Raw genomic sequence first — 23,612 nt, 5'->3', positions numbered from 1 at the left:
CCTGGAGCACCCACAGAAAAAAATAGTGGATGCTTAGCACCCACCGTCAGCCAGCGCCTCCTGTCCACTGGTGGCCCTGCCAATTAACTCCTCCCTCTCTCTCCCTCCCAGCGCCTCCCACCTGCTGCGATCAGCTGTCCCGTGGTGTGCTGGGGGGGAGGAGGCAGAACTGTTTGGGGAGAGATGGGGTGGAATGGGGGCTTGGGAAAAAGGGTGGGATCGGGCCGGCTGTGGGGGCGGAGTGGGTGTGGGCAGAGGTGGGGAATTGGGGGAAGGGATCGGGTGGGGGTGGGTCCTGGGGTGGAGCGGGTGGTTGAGCACCTTTAGGGCCTGGATGAAGCCAGTTCTGGTGCATGTTCACATGCTGCTAGTCCTTCAATGCCTTCCCACAATTCTCTCTCTGCACTTGAAAAGGACAGATGTGGTTTCGCACAATTCACGGGTAAAGAATTCATAGAACAGTTTGGATTACTGCAGCACTGAGAACCATGAGATATGCTACACATGAATGAATACAGCACCAGTACAGACACTGCAAATCTTTTGCAGTGTGGCTGCTCTTACTCGAGCAAGGCTAACTCGAGAGGAGTAACTTGTCTGTAGGTAAATTTGAGTTAACTCTGCAGTGAAAACATACCTTTAGGTGCTTTTGAAAATCCCACCTCTAGATAACAAGAGGTGAAATTATTGTGCAAAGCCTTTCAAGTCATTCAAGACTTAATTTGAAGCCCAGAATAATTGATCTACATGAAAGTCAACCATAGTCTCTTGTAACTTAGCATTTCATTTTAAATTTTTGATTGATTATTTTATTTTAGAGAAGACAGCAGCCTCTTCCATCTCTGATCTACGATGAGTGCCAAAGCTGCTATCAACAAAGAAATTTTCGCCCCACACGATGAAAGGATGCTGGGAGCTGTCCAAGTGAAAAGGAGAACGAAGAAAAAGATCCCTTTCCTAGCAACTGGGGGCCAGGGTGAATATTTAACCTACATCTGCTTGTCAGGTAAGATAAATAATTTTGACATCTAGCCATCCTTTTGGTTTATCTTTGAAGTTTGATTAACGGATTGGCTATCATCTGTTGCTATAGGGAACAGTGTGACTTGCATTTTAATAATGCAAGTGGATGAACTATGATGGTTACATCTTTAATGTTTATAAGTTTGAATGCAGGAAGTGTGTGGTTTGTCATATGATATAGCTGACAGATATTGCTGATTTAGCCGAAGGTTTCACAGTTATTATTAAAACTGTTGGTGGCATAGTTGCACAGTATGAACTTATCCTGTAGTTAGTATACTTGGAAATATTAGGTCTTTGTTAATCTGATTCAGCTATTCCTCTAAGGGATGAACTTTATATTGTACCTGCTTCTCCTGTATTTCCTTCAATTGTCTGAAACTAATACACTCCCTTGTTCCTTTCAAAGATCCCCTCTGTGTATAATTACGTCATTGGGACCATGGCAACTTAGCTGTTTTCAGCTCTGTGAAGAATGTCACTGTCACCTAATTTAAAAAGGGGATGAAAAACAGAAGTATTACTACTGTTTTGGGTGAGGATGGGAAGGATGGGTGAGGATGGGAAGAAGAACATAAAAATCTCTTTGAGGTCGTCATGTAGAAAGGAGAAGGATGGTCTCGTTGTTGCTGATGTGTTTAGGCATGTTTTTAGTATGCATTGCAGTATCTCATTAGGATTCTACCAAGTAGCTAGCAAAAAGGCTGCAAATTTGAGTTTGGGCCAAGGGTAATATGATAACATGGCCTTGATGTTTTCTGCTATTTTAAATTTGTATATTCTTTTCTTCCTACCCTGATGTTAAAGCGTAAGTATTATATAGTGCCCTTTTTGCTCACTCAGATTGTGAGAGTGAACTCGATACTGTGACAGCATAATATGTATGCCACAATTTAATTGCTTTCCTCGGATTGACGGGTCTTTTGTTTTTAAGCACTGAGATGCTATATATGTGTTAGAACATAAATAAATATCATTTCAACTACCAAAAGAAGACAGACTTCTTTGTATGGAGATAAAAAAGAGTTATTAAACTATTTGTAAATCCCTGAAGGAACACTTTAAATTTCTGCCCACATTTGAATTTTGTTAAAACAAATTATGATAAATGAAGGCGGGGGTGGGGGAGCTACCTTTTATGGACACCCAGCCAGCCATTGCTATAAAATCCCTCTTAGTAGCTGTTATCTAATTGCTCTATCTGTAAACGGTTAAAAAGTCTCAATTCTATGCATAGGTAAAAGGAAGTGAGTGGGCCTGGCCAAAAGAGCTAATGGGAAGGCTAGAAGTTTTAAAAATTGAACAAAGACTCCCTTTTGTCTGCTCTCAGGGAGAGGCAGTTATGCTGTGAGAAGCTTGGATCAGGTATGAGAAATCGTCAGTAGATACCTAGAAACTACTCATCTAAAACCACAGATATGTAAGTAGATCAGGAAATGTCTAGGAAGACGCGATTAGGTTTATCCCTTTTATTTCTCTCTGGCTTGTGGATTCCTCCATGCTAACCCCAACGCTTTTGTTTTGCTTGTAACCTTTAAGCTGGACTTCAAGAGAGCTATTCTTGATGCTTAATCCTTGTAGTTGTGAGGGGTTTTTTTTGTTTTTGTTTTAAATCTAGCAAAAGCCTAAGTTCCCAGATGTATTTTCTTTTTTTATTATAAATAAAATTTACTTTTTTTTAAGAACAGAACTGGATTTTTGTGTCTTAAGAGTGCACATGTTGTTTAACTAGCTGGTGGCAACAGCTGATTTCTTCCGCCCCCCTCCCCCCTCAGCTCTTCCCCGGGCGGGGATGTGTGTGTGTGTGAAAGGGCTCGAGGGTACTCCAAAAGAAGGAATTCCCAAGTGCGCCTTCCTGGGTTCTCAAGGGGGTTCTGCACTTGGGTGGTGGCAGCATCTACCAATCCAAGGTCAGAGAAAAGCTAAAACCTTGGGAGTTTAATAAAAACCTGAGTGGAGAGATTCTAAATTTTTAGAATCCTTGCGGGCCCCCACCTTCTAAATTTGAAGTGCCAGAGTGGGGAATAAGCCTTGACACAAATAAACGAAACCAAACAAGCTTTCATAAAACTGAAGACCAATAGAAAGGATTCCACAATTTAAAAAATACCATTTTCATTTATTTTACTTTTTAACAAATATTCCCCAGCAGCATGTTAAAGAGCAAAGAAGTGATTCATTGATTTTTTTTCATTGTTCCTGTTGCAAACAATGCAAAAACTAAGCCAGATGTATAGTAACAGTACATTGGATTTCCTTTAACCTTTTGTCTCTGACATAACTAAGTCGACACCCTTTAAATAGAAAGGTATGAAATAGAGTGGATTTTCGTTTTTGCTGTTGCCTTTTTATGAACATTCTTTGATCTAAAGTGATTGGTTTAAAATAAAAAGTGTTTTAGTTTTTTGAAGTGGAACTGCCATTTATGTATTCAATACCTTAGATAAAAATTATAATACTTGTGCACTGTAGGCATTGCAGTAATAGATAACCTAATAGTTGCCCAGAAACTCTTGAGTATGTCTTGGGTAATAATGTCCTCTTACTTTTCAGGCTGTGTTGCAAACAGTCTTTCTGTAACTGTTTTTAGTGTACCACTATAAAATCGGGAGCAGCTGGGGGAAACTGCGAGCTGCTTGGAGATGTCAGTCGAATTGATGTCTCTTGCCCAAGCATCTATTCTTACTATTTATATCTCTGTTTGAACAACAAATATAGCAAGAACATATCTGTTTAATATTCTGATTTCATATTATTTTCCCTTAACGCACACTTTTAAACTGTTTGTTTTCAAACTCATGGTGAACTGATACCACCTTCTGGCTAAAATGATATGGCTGACAGCCAAAGAAAGAGAAACCCTGAAATATGAATATGAGATTTAAGTCTGAATTGTGGACTCTGTAACATTTTCTTTTCAGCTGTTAGTATCATAGGATCTTAGTTTTCATTTTCATTTTTCCTCCATTGCCTTTCTACTGCAATCTTTAAAGGGTTGAAGGAATTGCACTTTTATGCTGAATAATTTAGGATTATCAGAGTGAAATACATATGCAGATGAATTAGGAATATAGTTGTGTAAACACTTTGAAGTATGGTTTAAAATTAGTTTGTTATTTGGTTTGACTGGAGAAGAAGTTTTCAGGCCTGATTTTCCTGTGGTCTAACCCTACATGCAAGCTTTGAGTTTTCGTGAAGTTGTCAGGACCTGGAGTAATACCAGTGTTCATATTAGGAAAATACCATTGGAATTTCTCAGTAAACAAGCGTCAGACTTGAAGTGTGTCCAGAGAAGTCTGCTTTTCTTGATGTTTTTTTCCAGAATAATTTCTTTCCAATACAACTTAACTTAAATTACCAAAGTATAAAAAGGCAAAACTTATTAATAACTCTCCGTTTAGCGCATATATGCATAATATACATGTATATATGTTAACGTGTATAGCAAATATATAATGTGCTTATGTATGTACACATAAGGGCCAACCAGACATCAAAAAAAGTCACTATGTATTTAGGTTTCGAAGGATCAGATTTTAGTCGGTAAATGTTGGTAAACATTGATTTCAATGTAAACACACAAACAACGATAAAATATTTCCATCAATTAATAATAGAAATTTACAGACAGGCAAAGTAAGAGCAATGCTGGTTAAGAACTTATTAGAGTTTAAGGTTAGGTATTTTATATATTTTTACATGCAATATTGACAATTTTTGTCTTTTTAAGGGTTATAACGGTTTAACTTTTTGAATATCAATGTCTACAGGGGACTCATACATTAAATAATTGTATGACTCCCCTGTAATGCCTGAGTTCCCCAATTTCCTGCAACTGTGAAAATTTAAATGGATAAATTAAAAACACTTAAAAATGAATGTAGATATACATCAAAATTATTTTTAAAAATAGTGAATTCTGCGAAGCCACTCCTCCCCCACGATATGTAGAAGACATTGGCTGTAGAAGAATTTGCTTGTATTGAACAGGATCCTGGTGGAAAAGTTGAAAACTAGGATTATTTGTATTGTCAGCAAAACCTAACTAGCCAGGGAAGTAAACTTAAATTCACTGTGAAGTTTACCACACTCTAGTGTACTTGTATTTTATTAATTTGTTCTTCTCATTCATTGGATTGGCTTTTATTGATGTTTGTTTATATAAAAACTAAGGATGTTAAAATTATAGTGGAATGTATAAGGACTGAGGTGTCTTACTGCTTTTGTGGGTCTAATTTCCACTGACTAGTTTACTTTGTGCTGTACTAAAGTAATTTTGATAACTCGTTTTTAATGAGAGCTTAACTTGCAAACTGAAACAATCAGCCCACATGAAGTGACTTTTTAAATGATGGTGGTAAATATTCCATGTACAAGAAGTCCCTGCTAAGTCCTAGTGTTGGAATCTAGGTTCTTATATGTACAGAAACCTGAAACTCAATTATGGTAATGTTTATACTATATTCACTGTTCAGGTTGTAGCTTGTGAGTTATATGATGTGTTTAAAAATCAGGTAAACATATTTGTCATTCCAAATGTAAATTCAGTATGTATTGTACAAAACTACTAAGGACCTAAAGATCTCTGTAAAGAACCTCTCTGCTCCATGTCTATAGGTTCCCAAGAGAAGGACAGGTGAGAAGGTTAACTGTTAAACATTACAAGCTGAAGGAGAGGGAGCAAGAAATTACTCTTTAAAATTTAAGCACATGCTTAACTGCATGCTTGAATGCTTTGCTGTATTGGGATCGAAGGCTAGAAAGAATTGTTTATGATGGTATAAGGAGTTGTAATGGATTGAAACTAATTGAAAGGTAATTTAGGAACAGTGTTACAAAGCTGCCTTAGTCTATGTCTACATTATAGCGGCGCAGCTGCACCAATGCCGCACATCTGGTGAAGACACTTTAAGCCGACAGGAGAGAGCGCTCCCATCAGCTTAATAACTGCTGCCTCTTCAAGCGATGGTAGCTGTGTTGGTGGGAGAAGCTGTCCCACTGATATAGCATGGTCCACACCGGTGGTTAGGTCAGTATAACTTACGTTGATCGGAGGTGTTGATTATGCCAAATTAAGGGCTTGTCTACACTGGCACTTTACAGCGTTGCAACTTTCTCGCTCAGGGGTGTGAAAACACCTCTCTCTCCCCCCCAGCCCCCGAGCGCTGCAAGTTTCCCCAGTGTAGACAGTGCACCAGCATTGGGAACTGGTAGCTGTTCCCCTCGTGGAGGTTTTTTTTTAAGAGCGCTGAGAGAGAGCTCTCCCAGCGTTATGCCGCGACTACATATCCATGTTAAAGCACTGCTGTGGCCAACGCTTTAATGTTGCTAGTGAAGACATGCCCTAAGTTATACCAAAGTAATTTGTAGTGTACACATAGCCTCACAGTCTATTAGACTGTGGAATAATAGGTCAAAGGGGGGGAAGAAACCCTATTGTTTGCCTACACAAAGCCTTCTATTATACTGCAGTGATAAAGTAGGACGGACAAGCATGGAGGAGCCATATACCATTTAACTGTGGAGATGGAGAAGAAAACAAGCAAGCAGTAGACAGAGGGGAAATGGAGAAAAGCAGTGACTGCAGATAGTACAAACAGAGGATGAAAACGGGGCTGTCTCTTATAAAAAGAGTTGGAAAGGATTTGACATAAAGTTAGTAAATTCAAAGTTAAAAACAGATATTCCATCTGTATTACTTTACCGCCTCGTTCACACCACCAGACAGAATGACAAGATGTTAAGTGAGTCAGACTTAACTTTGAGTCTTGTGGACTTCATCTTATATAACCTTAAACAAAAGTTCTTTTAAAAAGATATTTTTTGTTTGGCCTTATTGTTAAAGAAATGTGTGAATAAAATTCTGAGAGTGTGGAATAAGCTCTGTATACTTTAAGAAATCATGTTTCATAAAACATGATGCTTAACTGTATTGCCAATGCTAAGTGTTCAAAGGAGTTTGCACCGATTATACCAAGTGGACATAAAAACTCACTTTAAGTTAAACCAATACAATTTTCTTCTCTAGACGAGGCCTTCTCTAGACTTTCCTTCCTCTTCATTGTATAATAGTGCACTGAAAAATGCTGAATGTGAGAACATCCTACTTTTTCATATGGCTTTTATCTAAATCTGAAAATTTCCATTTTAAAATTGCCAAAGAAAAAAACAGATCTTCCAAGCGCTAAGAGAAATCAACAGAAGACCAAAGGAATAGTAAGAATTCTCTGTCTCTGTCACACACTATCCCTTTTTCTTTCCCTACCGTTACAATCATAGAATATCAGGGTTGGAAGGGACCTCAGGAGGTCATCTAGTCCAACCCCCTGCTCAAAGCAGGACCAATCCCCAATTAAATCATCCCAGCCAGGGCTTTGTCAAGCCTGACCTTAAAAACTTCTAAGGAAGGAGATTCCACCACCTCCCTAGGTAACGCATTCCAGTGTTTCACCACCCTCCTAGTGAAAAAGGTTTTCCTAATATCCATCCGAAATCTCCCCCACTGCAACTTGAGACCATTACTCCTTGTTCTGTCACCTGCTACCACTGAGAACAGTCTAGATTCATCCTCTTTGGAACTCCCTTTCAGGAAGTTGAAAGCAGCTATCAAATCCCCCCTCATTCTTCTCTTCCGCAGACTAAGCAATCCCAGTTCCCTCAGCCTCTGCTCATAAGTCATGTGTTGCAGTCCCCTAATCATTTTTGTTGCCCTCCTCTGGACTCTTTCCAATTTTTTCTATCTCGGAGCAACTCCTACTCCTGCGGGAATTCTGCGCCAAAAAATTATGCTCACAATATTTTAAAATTCTGCAAATTTTATTTGTCAGTAAATAAATGTGGCTCCAGCATGGCAGTGGGGAGCACAGGCCACTGGCTGCACTGAGGTGGGAAATCACGCTGCAGCCTCCACCTCAGCCAGTTCAGGGACTCGACGATGAGGCTGCACCTGATGCTGACATAGTGCAAGGCCTGGGCCTGCCCCAGAAAGACCCTGGGTCCCTGCCTCTCTGTGCCAGGCGCACCTGGTGAGGGTTGGACAGGCTCAGCCCAGCAGGATCCAAGTGTGGAGGGGCTTAGTGTGGGGGATCCAGGTGTGGGGTGAGAGGTTTCCGTGTGGGGCAATCTGGGTGTGGGTGGTTCAGTGGGAGATCTGGGTGCACAGGGGCTTGTTGTGGGGTTCCGGGTGCAGGACACTCTGCAAGGGATCCAGGTGGAGGTGGTTGGGGCTCAGCGGAGGGGGGGGTCTAGGGAGATGGGGCTCGGCAGGGGGTCTGGGTGTGGGGCAGTCAGTGTGGGGGTCCGGGTGCTGGGGGAGTGGGGCTTGATGGGGTGGGGGTCCAGGTGCAGCTGGTTGGGGCTCAGTGGGGTGGGGGTCCGGGTGCTGGGGAGGCTCCTCGGAGGGGTCCAGGTGTAGGGGGGTAGGGCTTGTCAGGGTGAGGGTTCTATGGGCCTGCTTATCGAGGGAGCCCCAGCTGCCACCAAGGGGACAGCACATGCCGAGCTCCCGCTTCCCCCCGCGATTCCCCTTCTCTTCTCTCTCTCTCTTCTCACTCCCACATTCCTCTCCGCCATCCTGTTGCACTCCCCTTCCTTCCCCACTGCCTCTTCCCGCTACCCCCCTTCCCTCATTTCCAACACCTGCCTTACCCAGCCCCACCACGGGCACTCACTGATGCACAGAAAACAGGAAGGCTCCCAGCACACAGAAGGGGAGCATGACTGGCACTAGGACCCAGGAGGCGGTGTTCAGTTTCAGAATCAGCAGAGCCTGAGATGCAGCCTCCTTCCTTCATCTGGGCAACTCTGCGCTTGCAGAAATGAGGGGGGAGCAGTGGCACATAACCCCATGTGCACCCCCCCATGCCTCGCCTCTGTTTTTTGGGGGGGCAGTCTCCTTTCAAAACTGCACCCATGTTCGTGCTTCCCCCACCACTGTGTGGCTTCCCTTGGCTTCCTTGCTGTTTTCTGCAGGGAAACACAGGAATTCTGTGGGGGGGAGTGTTTTCTGCGAGCGAGCAATCACTCAGAGTCGCCCCCCCCCCCCAGGAATAAACTCCTCACCCTAAGTGAAGTGTTGAGGCAACTTTCTCTCAGAGACTTCTTCACAGGGGAAGGAACAAACAGCTTCAAATGCCACAGGTTACTAACCTCTGCCCCAAAGCTTGCAGAGACCAGGACCATTATGCTATGTGCTTAACTTTATTTTAATAATAGGATTGCTCTCATACTAGACCATTTTAAACTCATTAAACAACTTTTTGAAGTATAAATGTGAATTTCTTAGGTTAAGCTTTGTTTTTGTCCTCCTGTTCTCCATGCAGCTTTTTTTTAAGGTGCAGTTTAATTTGCTGCTGCTCCCCATACAAGGTTATTGAATGTGACTTCCATTTCCCTTGAAATGTTTCAAGTACCACAAATACCACTCATGGTTGTGGAACAGCATTGCTGGAAGGAATACTTTGAAGTTAAGGATTGCTGTGGTATATAATCTGTATGCAAAATACTTAGGTTTTTGCCATTAAAAAAAACTAAGCAAAGCAAAACAAAACAAAAAAAACCACTATAATCTTAAATGTGTGGAAATAATAACTATAACATTCAGTTACACTTCTCTAGCAAAAAGAAAAGGAGGACTTGTGGCACCTTAGAGACTAACCAATTTATTTGAGCATGAGCTTTCGTGAGCTACAGCTCACTTCATCGGATGCATAAGCTGTAGCTCACAAAAGCTTATGCTCAAATAAATTTGTTAGTCTCTAAGGTGCCACAAGTCCTCCTTTTTGCGGATACAGGCTAACACAGCTGCTACTGTGAAACTTCTATATCATTCACTTGAGAGGACTTTAAATTACAAATTGCAATAACTATCACTGACCCTCTCCATTCAGTTACAGTACCAGCATAAACATCACATTTCATTCACTTCCACTACCAGTGACACCCATCTTGACCACTTATTTGCTTCACTTCTCCCATAGATATTTCTGTTCTTCCTTCCATACTGTTTGTTGCTTATGGAATGAAATCTCCGCCCTTAACCAATCATAAGGTGACAACTCTCTGAAAACCCACCTCTGCTGAGGTAGCTGCCAGAAATTGGCCAGCCTTTAATAGGTAGATTGATATAGTTATGTTAAATTCGTTTGTGTATGTGCTACAAGATATATAATAAAATGCCTCTTGTAGGCTGACTGGTTAGCCAGTATGCAGGCTTGGGGCGTTGTTTCCATTTGGAGGAGAATTTGATAAGAGCCCCGTATTTCTTTGGTGCACACCTGTTTTGTTTACAGAGAATTTACACAAATCCATGAGGCATTCTCCTTGTTCAGAAATCCAAGTCTGCCTTTTCAGAGAGTACTATGCTTTGTTGAAGCTTTTGTCTCTTGGATTCTGTCTCCCAGGGCCACACATCACTGCTGCTCTCAGTGCCTGCTGGTTTTCTCTTCATTTTCTGGTTCCTTTCTCCTCCTCACTCACACACAGCTGCAACCAAACAATTCCATAGCCCCTTGAGTTGCTTTCAGTCTTCAGGGAAATCCCTTGGTCCACATGGTTAGCTTCTGCTCAGTCCTTGGAATGCTGGCCTGTGCCTTGGTTGGTGGCCTCTACTGTTTCAGCTATCACTAAACAAAGGCACATTTAATTGCTCCCTCTGTTCGCCTGAATGAAGCGAGCCTAGTATGCCCAGAGACTTTTTCCAGGTTTGTGATTAATGGCTGCCATTTACACCTACCAGCATAACTAGAGATATATGGTAACTAGAGATATATGGTATATACATATAACCTCTGCCCTCCCTTAATCTTCATATGTTGTTTGTCTTGGGTAAAAAAAATTAGTCTCTGCCCACTTTGCCACATTTTGCTCCCCTCTGCAGCTCCCCACCTTCGTTTCTGTTGCTTGTCTCTTTAGATTGCAAGCTACTCTGAGCAGGGATTCTCTCTTCTTCCTATGTGCCAAAATGGCACCCAGCCCAAAGGGGTCTGTATCCTGACTGAGGGCATCTAGCCACTATCAAAATACAAATAACTGGAATTTGCAGGTGAAGAATACACACTTAAATGTTTCAGTTTTAGCCTTCCTGATCATCATTGTGTCTTAGGGTGTCTGTGTTAGTTTCCTGAGACATTGTTTTCCATAAAACTTCCTCAAGGAAAACATTCTGAAATATTTAAAGTTAATCAAAGTCAAGGAAATGATGTCATAGGATTCTTACAGCTAGGTGAAGGGACAGTTGTGAAGTTTCAGTTTATGTGTTGAAAATAGGCTCTTTGTAGGTTCCAGGATCAATGTCTGTTAGATCCATTGCCAATGTCTTACTTTTTGAAGCTGAGGGAGACTGCACAGGACTTGAATAAGCACTATACTTCCTTGCAGTGGATGAGGAGATGTTCAGAAACCCTAGGAGAGAAACATTTGCTAGCAGGTGTGTTCCATGCTCTTTAGTCCATTCCTACCCCCTGTTGTTTTTGCAGCATGTATGTGAATAGCATTTCCTCTCCAGACAATGAACTTTGCCAACTTTCCTGTGCTGTAAGACTGTGCAAAGTTTGTCCTATTCCTGTGCTTCAGATATTTACTTTCACTTTCATGTGTGAAGTGAATTGACGCTTAAAACTGATGCAATGTAAATGTAAGGAGAATACATTTAAAATTTATTGTGCTAATGACTGAGATTTGTCCTTACTAATCCTTTAAGTTGTTAATTTAATATAAACTCACGGATGGTATTCTCCTTTTGATTAATCCTTATCCATGTAGCTGCTGAAGAACTTAGTGGAATTGTTTTAAATATTTCCATTCTTTTGTTGCTTCTGAAAAATGCTCTTTTGTGGCAGCACTGAAAACGGATGTTTTTTATTTTTTATAGGGAGCAAATAAATATGGCAGTCACAATGCAGACAAGTTTACCATCTTTGTCTCAATTGTGTCGAATGCTCTTAAGGAGGCTACTACTAGGGCTTGGAGGGCAGGTCAGTTTCCATGTCCAACCTGCTCCTTGGCTCTTAAGATCCTACCAGCAAGAATACCAAAAATGATGGCTACATGTGTATGATGTGGCTATGTATGCACGAGAAACCGGAGTAATACTGACTTGCTTCACATAGCTCATCTAAATGAGCATCAGAGAGCAGCAATTTTTTTCAGGTCACTACTTAACATGGGTGGTTTCATACCACTTGCCCGACTATGAGAGGCTCCATATCCCATTATCAGTCCTCCAAGTCACCCCTGCCTCAGAGCTAGGTGAAACTGAAGCAGCTGCTAATGTAACTTGCTATGCAGAAACATACACCACATTGTGGTTTGGAAGATGGATAGCAGTGACATGAATAATGTTCTCTTCACAGCTAATTTTGCTGTCACATCACAGCTCTGAGAATTTAGCTTCTGTGTTAATCTTGTTGAGATTGTTACTTATTTTAAGTCCTCTAAATGTAATTAAATCATTTCTTCATCCACCTATTACCATACGTACTCTTTTTTTGTTTTGGTTCTTCAATAAAATTCTTAACCAAATCTCTCTCTTTACATGTGTGGCTTAGTTTTCACTGTTTGATATAGGGTAACATTTTCAAAAGTACCTAAATCCCATTTCTGAAAGAAGTTGACTTCCAATGCTAATTAGAGGTCTAATGGGATTTAAGATCCTAAATCCCTTTTGAAAATGTGACTTTGAAGTCTATTAGCTTGTCTACATTTAAACGGTGACAACAACACAGCTGCGGTGCTTCAGTGTAGACACTACGTATGTTGATGGGAGGGATTCTCCCACTGGCATAGGTTATCCACTCTCCAAGAGCCAGTAGTTAGGTCGGCAGAAGAATTCTTCCTTTGACCTAGTGCTGCCTACATGGGGATTTAGGTCTGCTTAACTATAACTTTAAGCTGTTCAGGAAGGACAGACAGGGCAGAAAAGGTGGGGGAGTTGCACTGTATGTAAGGGAGCAGTATGACTGCTCAGAGCTCAAGTATGAAACTGCAGAAAAACCTGAGAGTCTCTGGATTAAGTTTAGAAGTGTGAGCAACAAGGGTGATGTCGTGGTGGAAGTCTACTATAGACCACCGGACCGGGGGATGAGGTGGACGAGGCTTTCTTTCGGCAACTCGCAGAAGTTACTAGATCGCAGGCCCTGGTTCTCATGGGAGACTTCAGTTACCCTGATATCTGCTGGGAGAGCAATACAGCGGTGCACAGACAATCCAGGAAGTTTTTGGAAAATGTAGGGAACAATTTCCTGGTGCAAGTGCTGGAGGAACCAACTAGGGGCAGAGCTCTTCTTGACCTGCTGCTCACAAACCGGGAAGAATTAGTAGGGGAAGCAAAAGTGTATGGGAACCTGGGAGGCAGTGACCATGAGATGGTAGAGTTCAGGATCCTGACACAAGGAAGAAAGGAAAGCAGCAGAATATGGACCCTGGACTTCCGAAAAGCAGACTTTGACTCCCTCAGGGAACTGATGGGCAAGATCCCCTAGGAGAATAACATGAGGGGATAAGGAGTCCAGAAGAGCTGGCTGTATTTTAAAGAATCCTTATTGAGGTTGTAGGGACAAACCATCCTGATGTGTAGAAAGAATAGTAAATATGGCAGGCGACCAGCTTGGCTTAACAGTGAAATCCTTGCTGATCTTAAATACAAAAAAGAGGCTTACAAGAAGTGGAAGATTGGACAAATGACCAGAGATGAGTATAAAAATATTGCTTGGGCATGCAGGAATGAAATCAGGAAGGCCAAATAACACCTGGAGTTGCAGCTAGCAAGAGATGTTAAGAGTAACAAGAAGGGTTTCTTCAGGTATGTTGGCAACAAGAAGAAAGTCAAGGAAAGTGAGGGCCCCTTACTGAATGAGGGAGGCAACCTAGTGACAGAGGATGTGGAAAAAGCTAATGTACTCGGTGCTTTTTTTCCCTCTGTCTTCACGAACAAGGTCAGCTCCCAGACTACTTCACTGGGCAGCACAGCATGAGGAGGAGGTGACCAGCCCTCTGTGGAGAAAGAAGTGGTTCAGTACTATTTAGAAAAGCTGGACGAGCACAAGTCCATGGGGCTAGATGTGTTGTATCCAAGAGTGCTAAAGGAGATGGTGGATGTGATTGCAGAGCCATTGGCCATTATCTTTGAAAACTCATGGCAATCGGGGAAGTCCCGGATGACTGGAAAAAGGCTAATGTAGTGCCCATCTTTAAAAAAGGGAAGGAGGATGATCCTGAGAACGACAGGTCAGTCAGCCTCACCTCAGTCCCTGGAAAAGTCATGAAGCAGGTCCTCAAGGAATCAATTCTGAAGCACTTAAAGGAGAGGAAAGTGATCAGGAACAGTCAGCATGGATTCACCAAGGGCAAGTCATGCCTGACTGATCTAATTGCCTTCTAATACGAGATAACTGGTTCTGTGGATGAAGAGAAAGCAGTGGACGTGTTGTTCCTTGACTTTAGCAAAGCTTTTGACACTGTCTCCCACAGTATTCTTGCCAGCAAGTTAAAGAAGTATGGGCTGGATGAATGGACTATAAGGTGGATAGAAAGCTGGCTAGATTGTCAGGCTCAATGGGTAGTGATCAACGGCTCCATGTTTACTTGGCAGCCAGTATCAAGCGGAGTGCCCCAAGGGTCGGTCCTGGGGCTGGTCTTGTTCAATATCTTCATAAATGATCTGGAGGATGGTGTGGATTGCACCCTCAGCAAGTTGGCAGGTGACACTAAACTAGGAGGAGAGGTAGATATGCTGGAGGGTAGGGATAGGATGCAGAGGGCCCCAGACAAATTGGAGGATTGGGACAAAAGAAATCTGATGAGGGTCAACAAGGACAAGTGCAGAGTCCTGCACTTAAGACAGAAGAATCCAATGCACCGCTACAGACTAGGGACCGAATGGCTTCTCAGCAGTTCTGCAGAAAAGGACTTCGGGGTTACAGTGGACGAGATCCTGGCTATGAGTCAACAGTGTGCCCTTGTTGCCAAGAAGGCCAATGACATTTTGGGATGTATAAGTAGGGGCATTGCCAGCAGATCGAGGGACGTGATTGTTCCCCTCTATTAGACACTGATGAGGCCTCATCTGGAGTACTGTGTCCAGTTTTGGGCCCCACACTACAAGAAGGATGTGGAAAAATTGGAAAGAGTCCAGCGGAGGGCAACAAAAATGATTAGGGGACTGGAACACGTGACTTATGAGGAGAGGCTGAGGGAACTGGGGATGTTTAGTCTACGGAAGAGAAGAATGAGGGGGGATTTGATAGCTGCTTTCAACTACCTGAGAGGGGGTTCCAAAGAGGATGGCTCTAGACTGTTCTCAGTGGTAGCAGATGACAGAACAAGGACTAATGGTCTCAAGTTGCTGTGGGGGAGGTTTAGGATGGATATTAGGAAAACCTTTTTCACTAGGAAGGTGGTGAAACACTGGAATGCGTTACCTAGGGAGGTGGTGGAATCTCCTTCCTTAGAAGTTTTTAAGGTCAGGCTTGACAAAGCCCTGGCTGGGATGATTTAATTGGGGATCGGTCCTGCTTTGAGCAGGGGGTTGGACTAGATGACTTCCTGAGGTCCCTTCCAACCCTGATATTCTATGATTCTGTGATTCTATAACCCTCAGGATTATGGATTTTTTTTATACCCCTGAGCAACGTAGTTATGCCGAGCTAATTTTCTAGTGTAAACCAGACCTCAGTCACTTAAATACTTTTTGAAAACTTTGCACATAGTCCATTTGTGGTTGTAGGAGGTGTGGTTGCTTTTTGTTTGCAGTATGACTTGTCTTTTTTGACCTCCATATTGATCTTTTTTTCCATTTTTTTTATATAGTTAAAATTGAATTTCTTTTTAGCAGGCTACACGTATTGATCCCGTCCTGAAAAAAAACGCATGTAATTTACGTTGAAACAGTAAATTCCCTCTGGCGGGGTGTGTGTGTTTGATCCAGTGCTATTGATATTAGTATTTTTTTTCTCTTCACAAAGGTTTTACATCCTTCCCCAAGGATAGTCTGTAATTGCTTTATACCATATATTTTCCTCTTCTTCCCCCCCCCCCCCCAAATTCACATGAGTTTAGATCAAAATTGGATGCCTGAGTTACATCACTTAGATATGTGGCCTGTTTCCTAGAGGTGCTCAACACCTGCAGCTTTCATTAAGTGTAATGAAAGCTGTGTTGCTCAGCACCTCTGGAAAAACAGGTCATTTATTTAGGTGACTAACAGTGGATTTTGGTGCCAATATAGGTTTGAAGAAGTTGGTGTTGGTAGCTAATTTATATAATCCTGTTCCTTCTTTGTCCAAGGTATGAAAGATACCTTGGCTTACACATTCATTTGTTTCTAATTGAGGAAATTATTATTCAGGAAAACAGCTTTTTCGGTTCCTGACCACGCTTTCAACTTGGATTGTGATTACAATTTAAGTCTTACTAAACTCATCAAGTATTCTTCAGTGCAGCAGAACATTTCAAAATCTAAATACTGGATTCAGAAATATTATTGAATTGTATTGTTCAATAGTGAAGGAACAAGACTTTTGACTTTTTTCAAAAATAATCACTTATGTAAAGGGAGTTCCAGACTCCTAGATTCATCTGAGGGGTGTTTTTTGTCCCCAACAGTCAGATAGTACATGGTATTGTTTTGAAACATGAAGCATTAATACAGTAAAAGCCTGTGTTATTCGGCACTTTATCAACCAGAAAGCTCCATTAACCGGCATTTCTGATATCTCCCAATACAAATCTTCAATCCAGTAATGCTAGTATACTGCCCAGGAGATTATGCAATTACAAATTCTGCAATCTATTTTTATGCAAAAGAGGCAGAAGACAAATAAACAAGTAGACTTCAGGGATTTATTCAAAAAAGCAGCTTCCAGGGTATGTCAAAGGGTCATTACAGATTCAGCCCAATCTCCTGCATCTTCTACATCTACAGTGATAATTGATGTTGATAATGATGACCCTGAAGCACTGCAAGATCCTGAAGTGCTTTCTGAATCATCAAAGACAGATTAAATTATGGTCAGTATTGTTTTAGTGTTAAGTGTATTTTTAGTGATCTGGGTGTACGCCAGGCACTGCCCATAGTGATATGTAGTGTCATAAGAGAACCTACTGTATAGAAAACTTTACTTGTATACACCTAAGTGCTTCAAGAAACCAACTACTCGGCAGTGCAGCACTACTACAGGATTGTTGAGTACCTGTATAATATTTTATATTGTATTCATTTTATTGTATATTAATTCTTTGAAATTGTTATTCCATTGGTAAGTATAACTCTTAGATAACCAGAATTTTTGGTTACCCGGTATCCCTGATTCCCCCAACATGCCGGATAATAAAACTTTTACTCGCATGCCCCTGGGACTCTCCCAAGGTAGAATCTAAGTCACTGGCTCAGCTGTTCTCCCGTGTTTTCTCCTGACTACTTTGCTAGACCAATGTCCAGGAGAGGAAGATCCTCTATATCAGTATAAGGAAGCTGAAAACCAGTATGGAGGGTTATCTCAACACAACTGGGAGTTGTCACTGGAATGGGTGTTGGAAATTCCTTTCCAGTCCATCCTTCAGTCCACCAGATGATGGAGACTGCACAACCATCTCATAGTGCAGTTTGGAGTTGTTTGCTGGGTAGGCTCAGGGACTACATGTTTGCAGAAAATTTTGGGGTTAAGTAGAATCCATTCTACTGGAGTAGAGCTGTGGTTACATCCTTCTCAAATAAAGCAGACACCAGTGTGGAGTTTAATGTCAGGTTTAAGTGTTGAATGCTATCTTTGGGAGCTGTTAATTCATCAAGCTAGTTATTGGCAGGTTGGTGTTTTGTCTTCTGTGTGGCAAAACTATGGCAGTGTGCCAAGAGAGAGAAACTTCCAAATAAAATTTGGGGTTAAAGTAGAGTGTAGGAACCATACACAAAAAGATGGGGAGGAGAATAAAATCACCTGTTTTGATGCCTAACTTTCTGCTACGAAATTGTGTTTACTGTAGTGTTTAAAAGCTATAGGAAATAGATACAAGACCCAATTATGCATTGTGGTAACACTTTTGCTGAGGCAGTGTCTCCTGTAATCAAGCTTTTCAGATGGCGGGAGCTCTATTTGCAATACTGGACACGTGGTGTCACAAATTTTTGAACTTCAAACCTAATCTTTATCAGATGAATAACTTTGTATTGTTTCCTTGCAGCTGCACTGTAGAAGGTGGTTGTCTCTCAGATACTGTATTGTTACATTATTAAATAGGAAAAATTATTTAAAAATAGGCTTTTGAACCTGTTTGTCTGTTGCCTTTTTTCCCTTTCGTAGTATTTTCTAGCTGATAGACTTCATTTTAGACCTTTATATTTTTACCTTATATCAAGCTGTATGTTAAAGAAACTAAGAGAAACAAGCTTCTGTCACACACGTGCTCTTTTGAGCTTTGCATTAATGAGTAGTCTTGAATACAGAACAGCAAATAGGAAAAATTATATGGCAAAGGAATGCCTAGTCAAATTAGAATGCTATATACAGTATTTTCATCTGCTAGATTACTTTTTGTTGTTGCCTTAAAAATTAATAGTGCACTCTTGAACTTGGAAAATCTCTGTGTGACAAACAGTATCTAATATCTTTTGCAAGTCAATTCAATAGTGAAGGAACAAGACAGGATTACATTACTCAATTTCCTTCTGCAGATGATGATTCTCTGTCCTCCACTCCTCCAACTTTCCATCAAAAAAGGGTCAGATTGGAGTTGTGCATTGCTTCACCTTTTAAAAACCTATTTGTATTGGGCTGTGCTTCCCAAACTATGAGCAATGGTTCCCTTAGGAAGCAACAAAGGGTTCATGGAGGAACCACAAACAAGTGTTTGGGGAAAAATTGTGTCTCTTTCCTAATTAAGAGAGACAAGGGGGTGAGATAATACCTTTTATTTCACCAACTTCTGTTGGTCAAAGGAAAAAGTTTACACAGAGCTCTTCTTCAGGTCTGGGAAAGGTACTCAGGGTGTCACAACTAAATACAACGGGTGGCCAACCTGTGGCTCTGGAGCCACATGCGGCTCTTCAGAAGTTTAATATGCGGCTCCTTGTATAGGCACCGACTCCGGGGCTGGAGCTACAGGTGCCAACTTTCCAATGTGCTGGGGGATGCTCACTGCTCAACTCCTTGCTCTGCCACAGGCCCTGCCCCCGCTCCTCCCCTTCCCGCCCACTCCCCTGAGCCTGCCGTGCCCTCGTTCCCCCCCCCCCCGCCTCCTGTACCTGACGAAACAGCTGATCAGGAGTTGCGGGGAGGGAGGGGGAGGTGCTGATCGGTGGGGCTGCAGGTGGGTGGGAGGCACTGGGAGCAGGGGGGGAGCTGTTGGGGGGAGAGGATGCTCCTGATGTATTACTGTGGCTCTTTGGCAATGAACATTGGTAAATTCTGGCTCCTTCTCAGGCTCTGGTTGGCCATTCCTGAAATACAAGGTGAACAGATTGTTTAGCATAAGTAATTATCACATATTGTAAGAGACCATTCAAGGTGAAGTGGCCCATTAACACCTCTGCAGTCATAGGACAGACAGGGGAGTTATTTATTTATTATTTATTATTAATACAGATTATTGCAATAAGTGTCTTTATTAAATTCATGCTTTTTAGTGTCTAGTAGAGTTTAAGCTCCCCGGAGTGTATTTTCAAGGTGTTGTGCTGGTTTCCTTTGAGGAAAAGGACTGAGGGAAGCATTCAGTAGGAAGTCTCTGGGCTGAAATCACCTGCTGACATAAAGGACAAAGAGAGGCTCCAAGCCCCAGCAGCAACACCAGAGCTTAAGCAGACAGTTCATATTATGACAGGGTCTGAGCAACAGAGAGATTAAGTAGCCTGACTGAGATCAGTTCACACAGGAAGACTGTGGACGAGCCAGGAATTGAACCCAGATCTGCTGAGTCCCAGTCTAGTGCCTTAACTACCAGACAGTGTCTCCTCCTTTCCCCTCGTGTTTTGGCCTTACAATAATGAATCTGAATATATTTAACTGTAGGAGGCATTAGATCCTCTGCTGACAAAGTGGATAAAGATACAAACTATGCATACTTTTCAACATCCTTTAAATGCACCTTGTGTTCATAAGCGAGATCCTAATAGCCTTTGTCTCGGCCTAATGCCTAGGGTGGATACATATTTAGTAAGTGTTGCCACCATTCTCCCTATATTCATTCTACTGTTCTATCCTTGACCTCTCTTGAGCAAAGAGACCTGTGAGCTCTTGCTTTAGTGCAACGGTTCTCAAACTGGGTCAGGACTCAAAGTGGGACATAACTCCATTTTAATGGGGTTGCCAAGGCTGGTGTTAGACTTGCTGGGGCCCGGGGCCAAAGCCGAAGCCCGAGCCCCACCGCCTGGGACTGAAGCCCAAGTTATCACACCTAAGTAACTTTTCCCAGTTGAAATCATATACCAGATTAGCAGATCACCTTTTTGTAACCAACTTCCTCTTGGACAGATGAAGTACAGTAAACCTGCACAAGAGTCTGCCCTTACTTCACAGGCTTGTCCTGTCTTAAGAAAGTGCCCAAAAGTATCTCCAAAATCTAACAAGTTCATGTTCAATCTTACTTAGAAGACCTCTTTTTTAAAACAATCAATATATTTTGTATCTCTTGAGTGGTCACTTAGTACAAGTTACCCTAAACTTTGGAATAAGGAAAGAGTGAAAGGGCTTGATTAGACTAAACATGAGTATATTTTCAGTTTGTATATGTGAGTGATTGTCTTAACATTCTGAGACATTGAAGAGAGGGAGAAATTACAGTATGTCTTGAGATATTTTGGTCACATAAGATTCCTAAGGCAGTTTCATCTCTTGAGTCTAGATGAATATTAGAAAAACTTATTAAGAATTTAGTCATGTATGTTAGTCCTGTCTTCTCAAATTTTGCCTTACTGGAGGCAGTATCAGATGGAAGGGAAGTTATAACATAGACTTTTTTACCAGATGAAGTAAATATTAAATACTTTCCATGGGTAATAGTTTTGGTATAATAGAACTCTATCGTATTCTGTTTTTTCATTGTCTCACCTTTGCCTCTGTATCTAGAACCACATAATCGTGGTAAGAGCTGATTTCCATGAGCGGACTAATGAATTGTTTGAGAACTAAGCTTTTCAATTTTGTCACAAGGATGTCCTCAAATGAAAGAACTGTTTATACAGTATACCCTTTCTGAGACAGATTGAAACGATAGATTTGAAAAGCTTAAATAGCCAAAGGCTTTCAACTCCCAAGCATTATTTATGATTGTTCATCCAGAATAATGATATTCATACAAAGAAATTTAGAAAACCCTAATGCCTGGGGTTAATAACCTGCAAATCTAAAATTAATTGTGCAAAATAGCACGTGATGGATCTTTAGCTGCAGATTTTTGGCAGCTGAAATTTGTTAAACCTACTTAAAGGTAAACTGTAGAAGCAACTTTAAATCAGCAGCTGAAATTGAAGTGTGTGTGTACACTCTCTCATTGAAAAGTCAGGGTTATTTAATGAAAAAAACCAAACGTTTAATTAGCAGCAGTATTTTAATATAAACATAACTGATGATGGTCCTGGTGTCTTTCTCAAAAAGAGAAAGCATTTTCCGCTATTTTCTTAGGAAGGCAGTTTGCTGGCATAGTTTCAGACAAAGGATCTGCTAATTAACATCATGAATCTATATTCTAGGAGCTTTCACCATTATATTAGGTAAATTCCAATACTTTAAAAGGTACAAAAATATTAAGTAATACATTTCCTATTTATTCATTTGAGTAATGAATACTACTTTTGACTCAAACTGTGAATGGGCTAGATTAGGCTTTATGGCACAGCCCTGAGTAAGGGGTGGTATATAGGTGCACTGCCCCAGACAAAGCAATGGGAGATAATGTGGCTTAGGAGAGGGCATCTTCATCAGTGCTGTCTGTCTGAGATATCTGCAGCATCCAGTTTCCACATCTTAAACTGGGAGAAGGCTGAATAGGAGAGGTGGTTGGGATATGATCTAACTTCAAGTGGCATGGGGGAACAAAAAGGACCCCAGTGGGAGCTCTCGGTGGCATGGGCCTGGGAACAGATTGAGAGAAGGAAGATGTCCTGTGAAGACTGCTGTGAGGAGGCAGGCTATGTAGGAGTGAAAATTTCTAGGATTAGATCAGTCTGGTTAACAAGTCTAAGGTTTGATTAACATCCTAATCTCTGAACCTTTTAGGAGCTTTCCCAACTCTGCTCTTACTTATACACTTACATTCAACATTATGGTGGGCTTTCACGTTGTATTTTTGCAATATTGAGGCATTGTGGCAAACATCTTTATCTCACAGTTGCAATGCTACAGTATGCAGTGTAGAGCACAGTTTCATAACCTGTGAGCACATTTAATTGTTGGATTGTGAGTGGTGCCCACTGAGTGGCATGTAAGGATTCAGAAAACGAACACATAGCAGCAAAATACAATGAGTCTTTAGATCCAGTGGCAGTGAAAGGAAAAATGAAGCTTTTCTCTTGCTGCTGCCTTTTCTTCACCCCTCTTTGTTCCCCTTTGCCCCCCAAAACCACACTGCAGCTCCTTGAACCTACTCCTTTCTAGATATTTTAGGTTGTGGTGATAAATAGTCCAGTTTGGGATCCCACGTGAAAAAGGTTTAGACAAAAAACACATAAAATAAATACAAAAAACAACTACAACAACCCTACATTTTGCCAAAATGTGCACAAACCCTCTAGCCAAAGCAGCCCCAACCACTTTGTGTAGTTGGAGGACTCTTTATTGAAAAATGTTAACATTGGCATCTGTGCACTACTAAATCCTGATTCAACAGGAATAAGTTGAAAAAACATTCCAGTCGTCTAGAGCTCCTGGAGTTGAAGGGTGTGGAGTCTATGAAATCCTGCAAGGGAATGGGAAAGTTTGGATTATAGAGCTGGAAAGTTTGTAGGTAGATTGCTATACTTGCTGAATAGTAATGTCTCCAAAAAGCACTGTGATTTTGTCTCCACTAGAGTCTGAAATGCAGTTCTAGAAAGTTTATTTGTAAACTAAATGAACTACATGTGGTGGTCAAACATTTTCTGCAAAGACCTCTCTTAAATCCAAAAGAATTGAGAGATTACTCTTTACCTTAGGATGTACTGAACCATGGGCTGAAATAAGGATTCATGCTTTTGTGTGGCAGGAGGCTGTAGACTTTTATGTTTATCAAGCCAATGTTTGTTTTCTAGCAGGAAACTGATGCAACCCAATAAGCTATTAGTCATTAGTGCAAGTCTGACTGAGATTCCTGAAGGTGAGAGTGGCCAGGGTGTTCGGTAGAGGGGCAGAATCAATCTATATAACAATACAAGGCTGTATAATAACATAATCCTCTTGTGCTCATGCGTAAAATACAGTTAAGAAAAAATTAATGTTGCCATTCAAAAATGCTGCTTAAAGATCATAACCATGCATAATTTGATATCTTGAGGACCATGGCACTCTTATTTAGTCATTAACCTCTTATAAAGTTTGTCTATGATCCTGTGGATAAATATCACTTTGCATCTTCTCTATTAACTCTATACTGGTAACATAGCAGACATATGTTCCCGTAGTCTATGG

At 41.4% G+C, this 23,612-nt stretch overlaps 1 protein-coding gene across 4 annotated transcripts in view; it reads left to right on the top strand.

Annotated features, from left to right (window-relative positions):
• The window catches only part of STXBP6 (syntaxin binding protein 6), a 220,668-nt gene that overhangs the window by 46,618 nt on the left and 150,438 nt on the right, over nucleotides 1-23,612 (top strand). For all 4 annotated transcript variants that reach the window (XM_048854962.2, XM_048854958.2, XM_048854960.2 and 1 more), the window contains exon 2: nucleotides 819-1,006. In XM_048854962.2, coding sequence (XP_048710919.1) covers nucleotides 853-1,006 — 154 coding nt within the window. In that variant the 5' untranslated portion in view covers nucleotides 819-852. The remainder of the gene's footprint in view (nucleotides 1-818; nucleotides 1,007-23,612) is intronic.

This window comes from Caretta caretta, chromosome 6 (assembly GCF_965140235.1).
Source record: "Caretta caretta isolate rCarCar2 chromosome 6, rCarCar1.hap1, whole genome shotgun sequence".
In the NCBI taxonomy this organism is placed as follows: domain Eukaryota; kingdom Metazoa; phylum Chordata; order Testudines; family Cheloniidae; genus Caretta; species Caretta caretta.
Note: the sequence above shows the minus strand (reverse complement) of the source record. Positions and strands in the feature narration are given on the sequence as shown.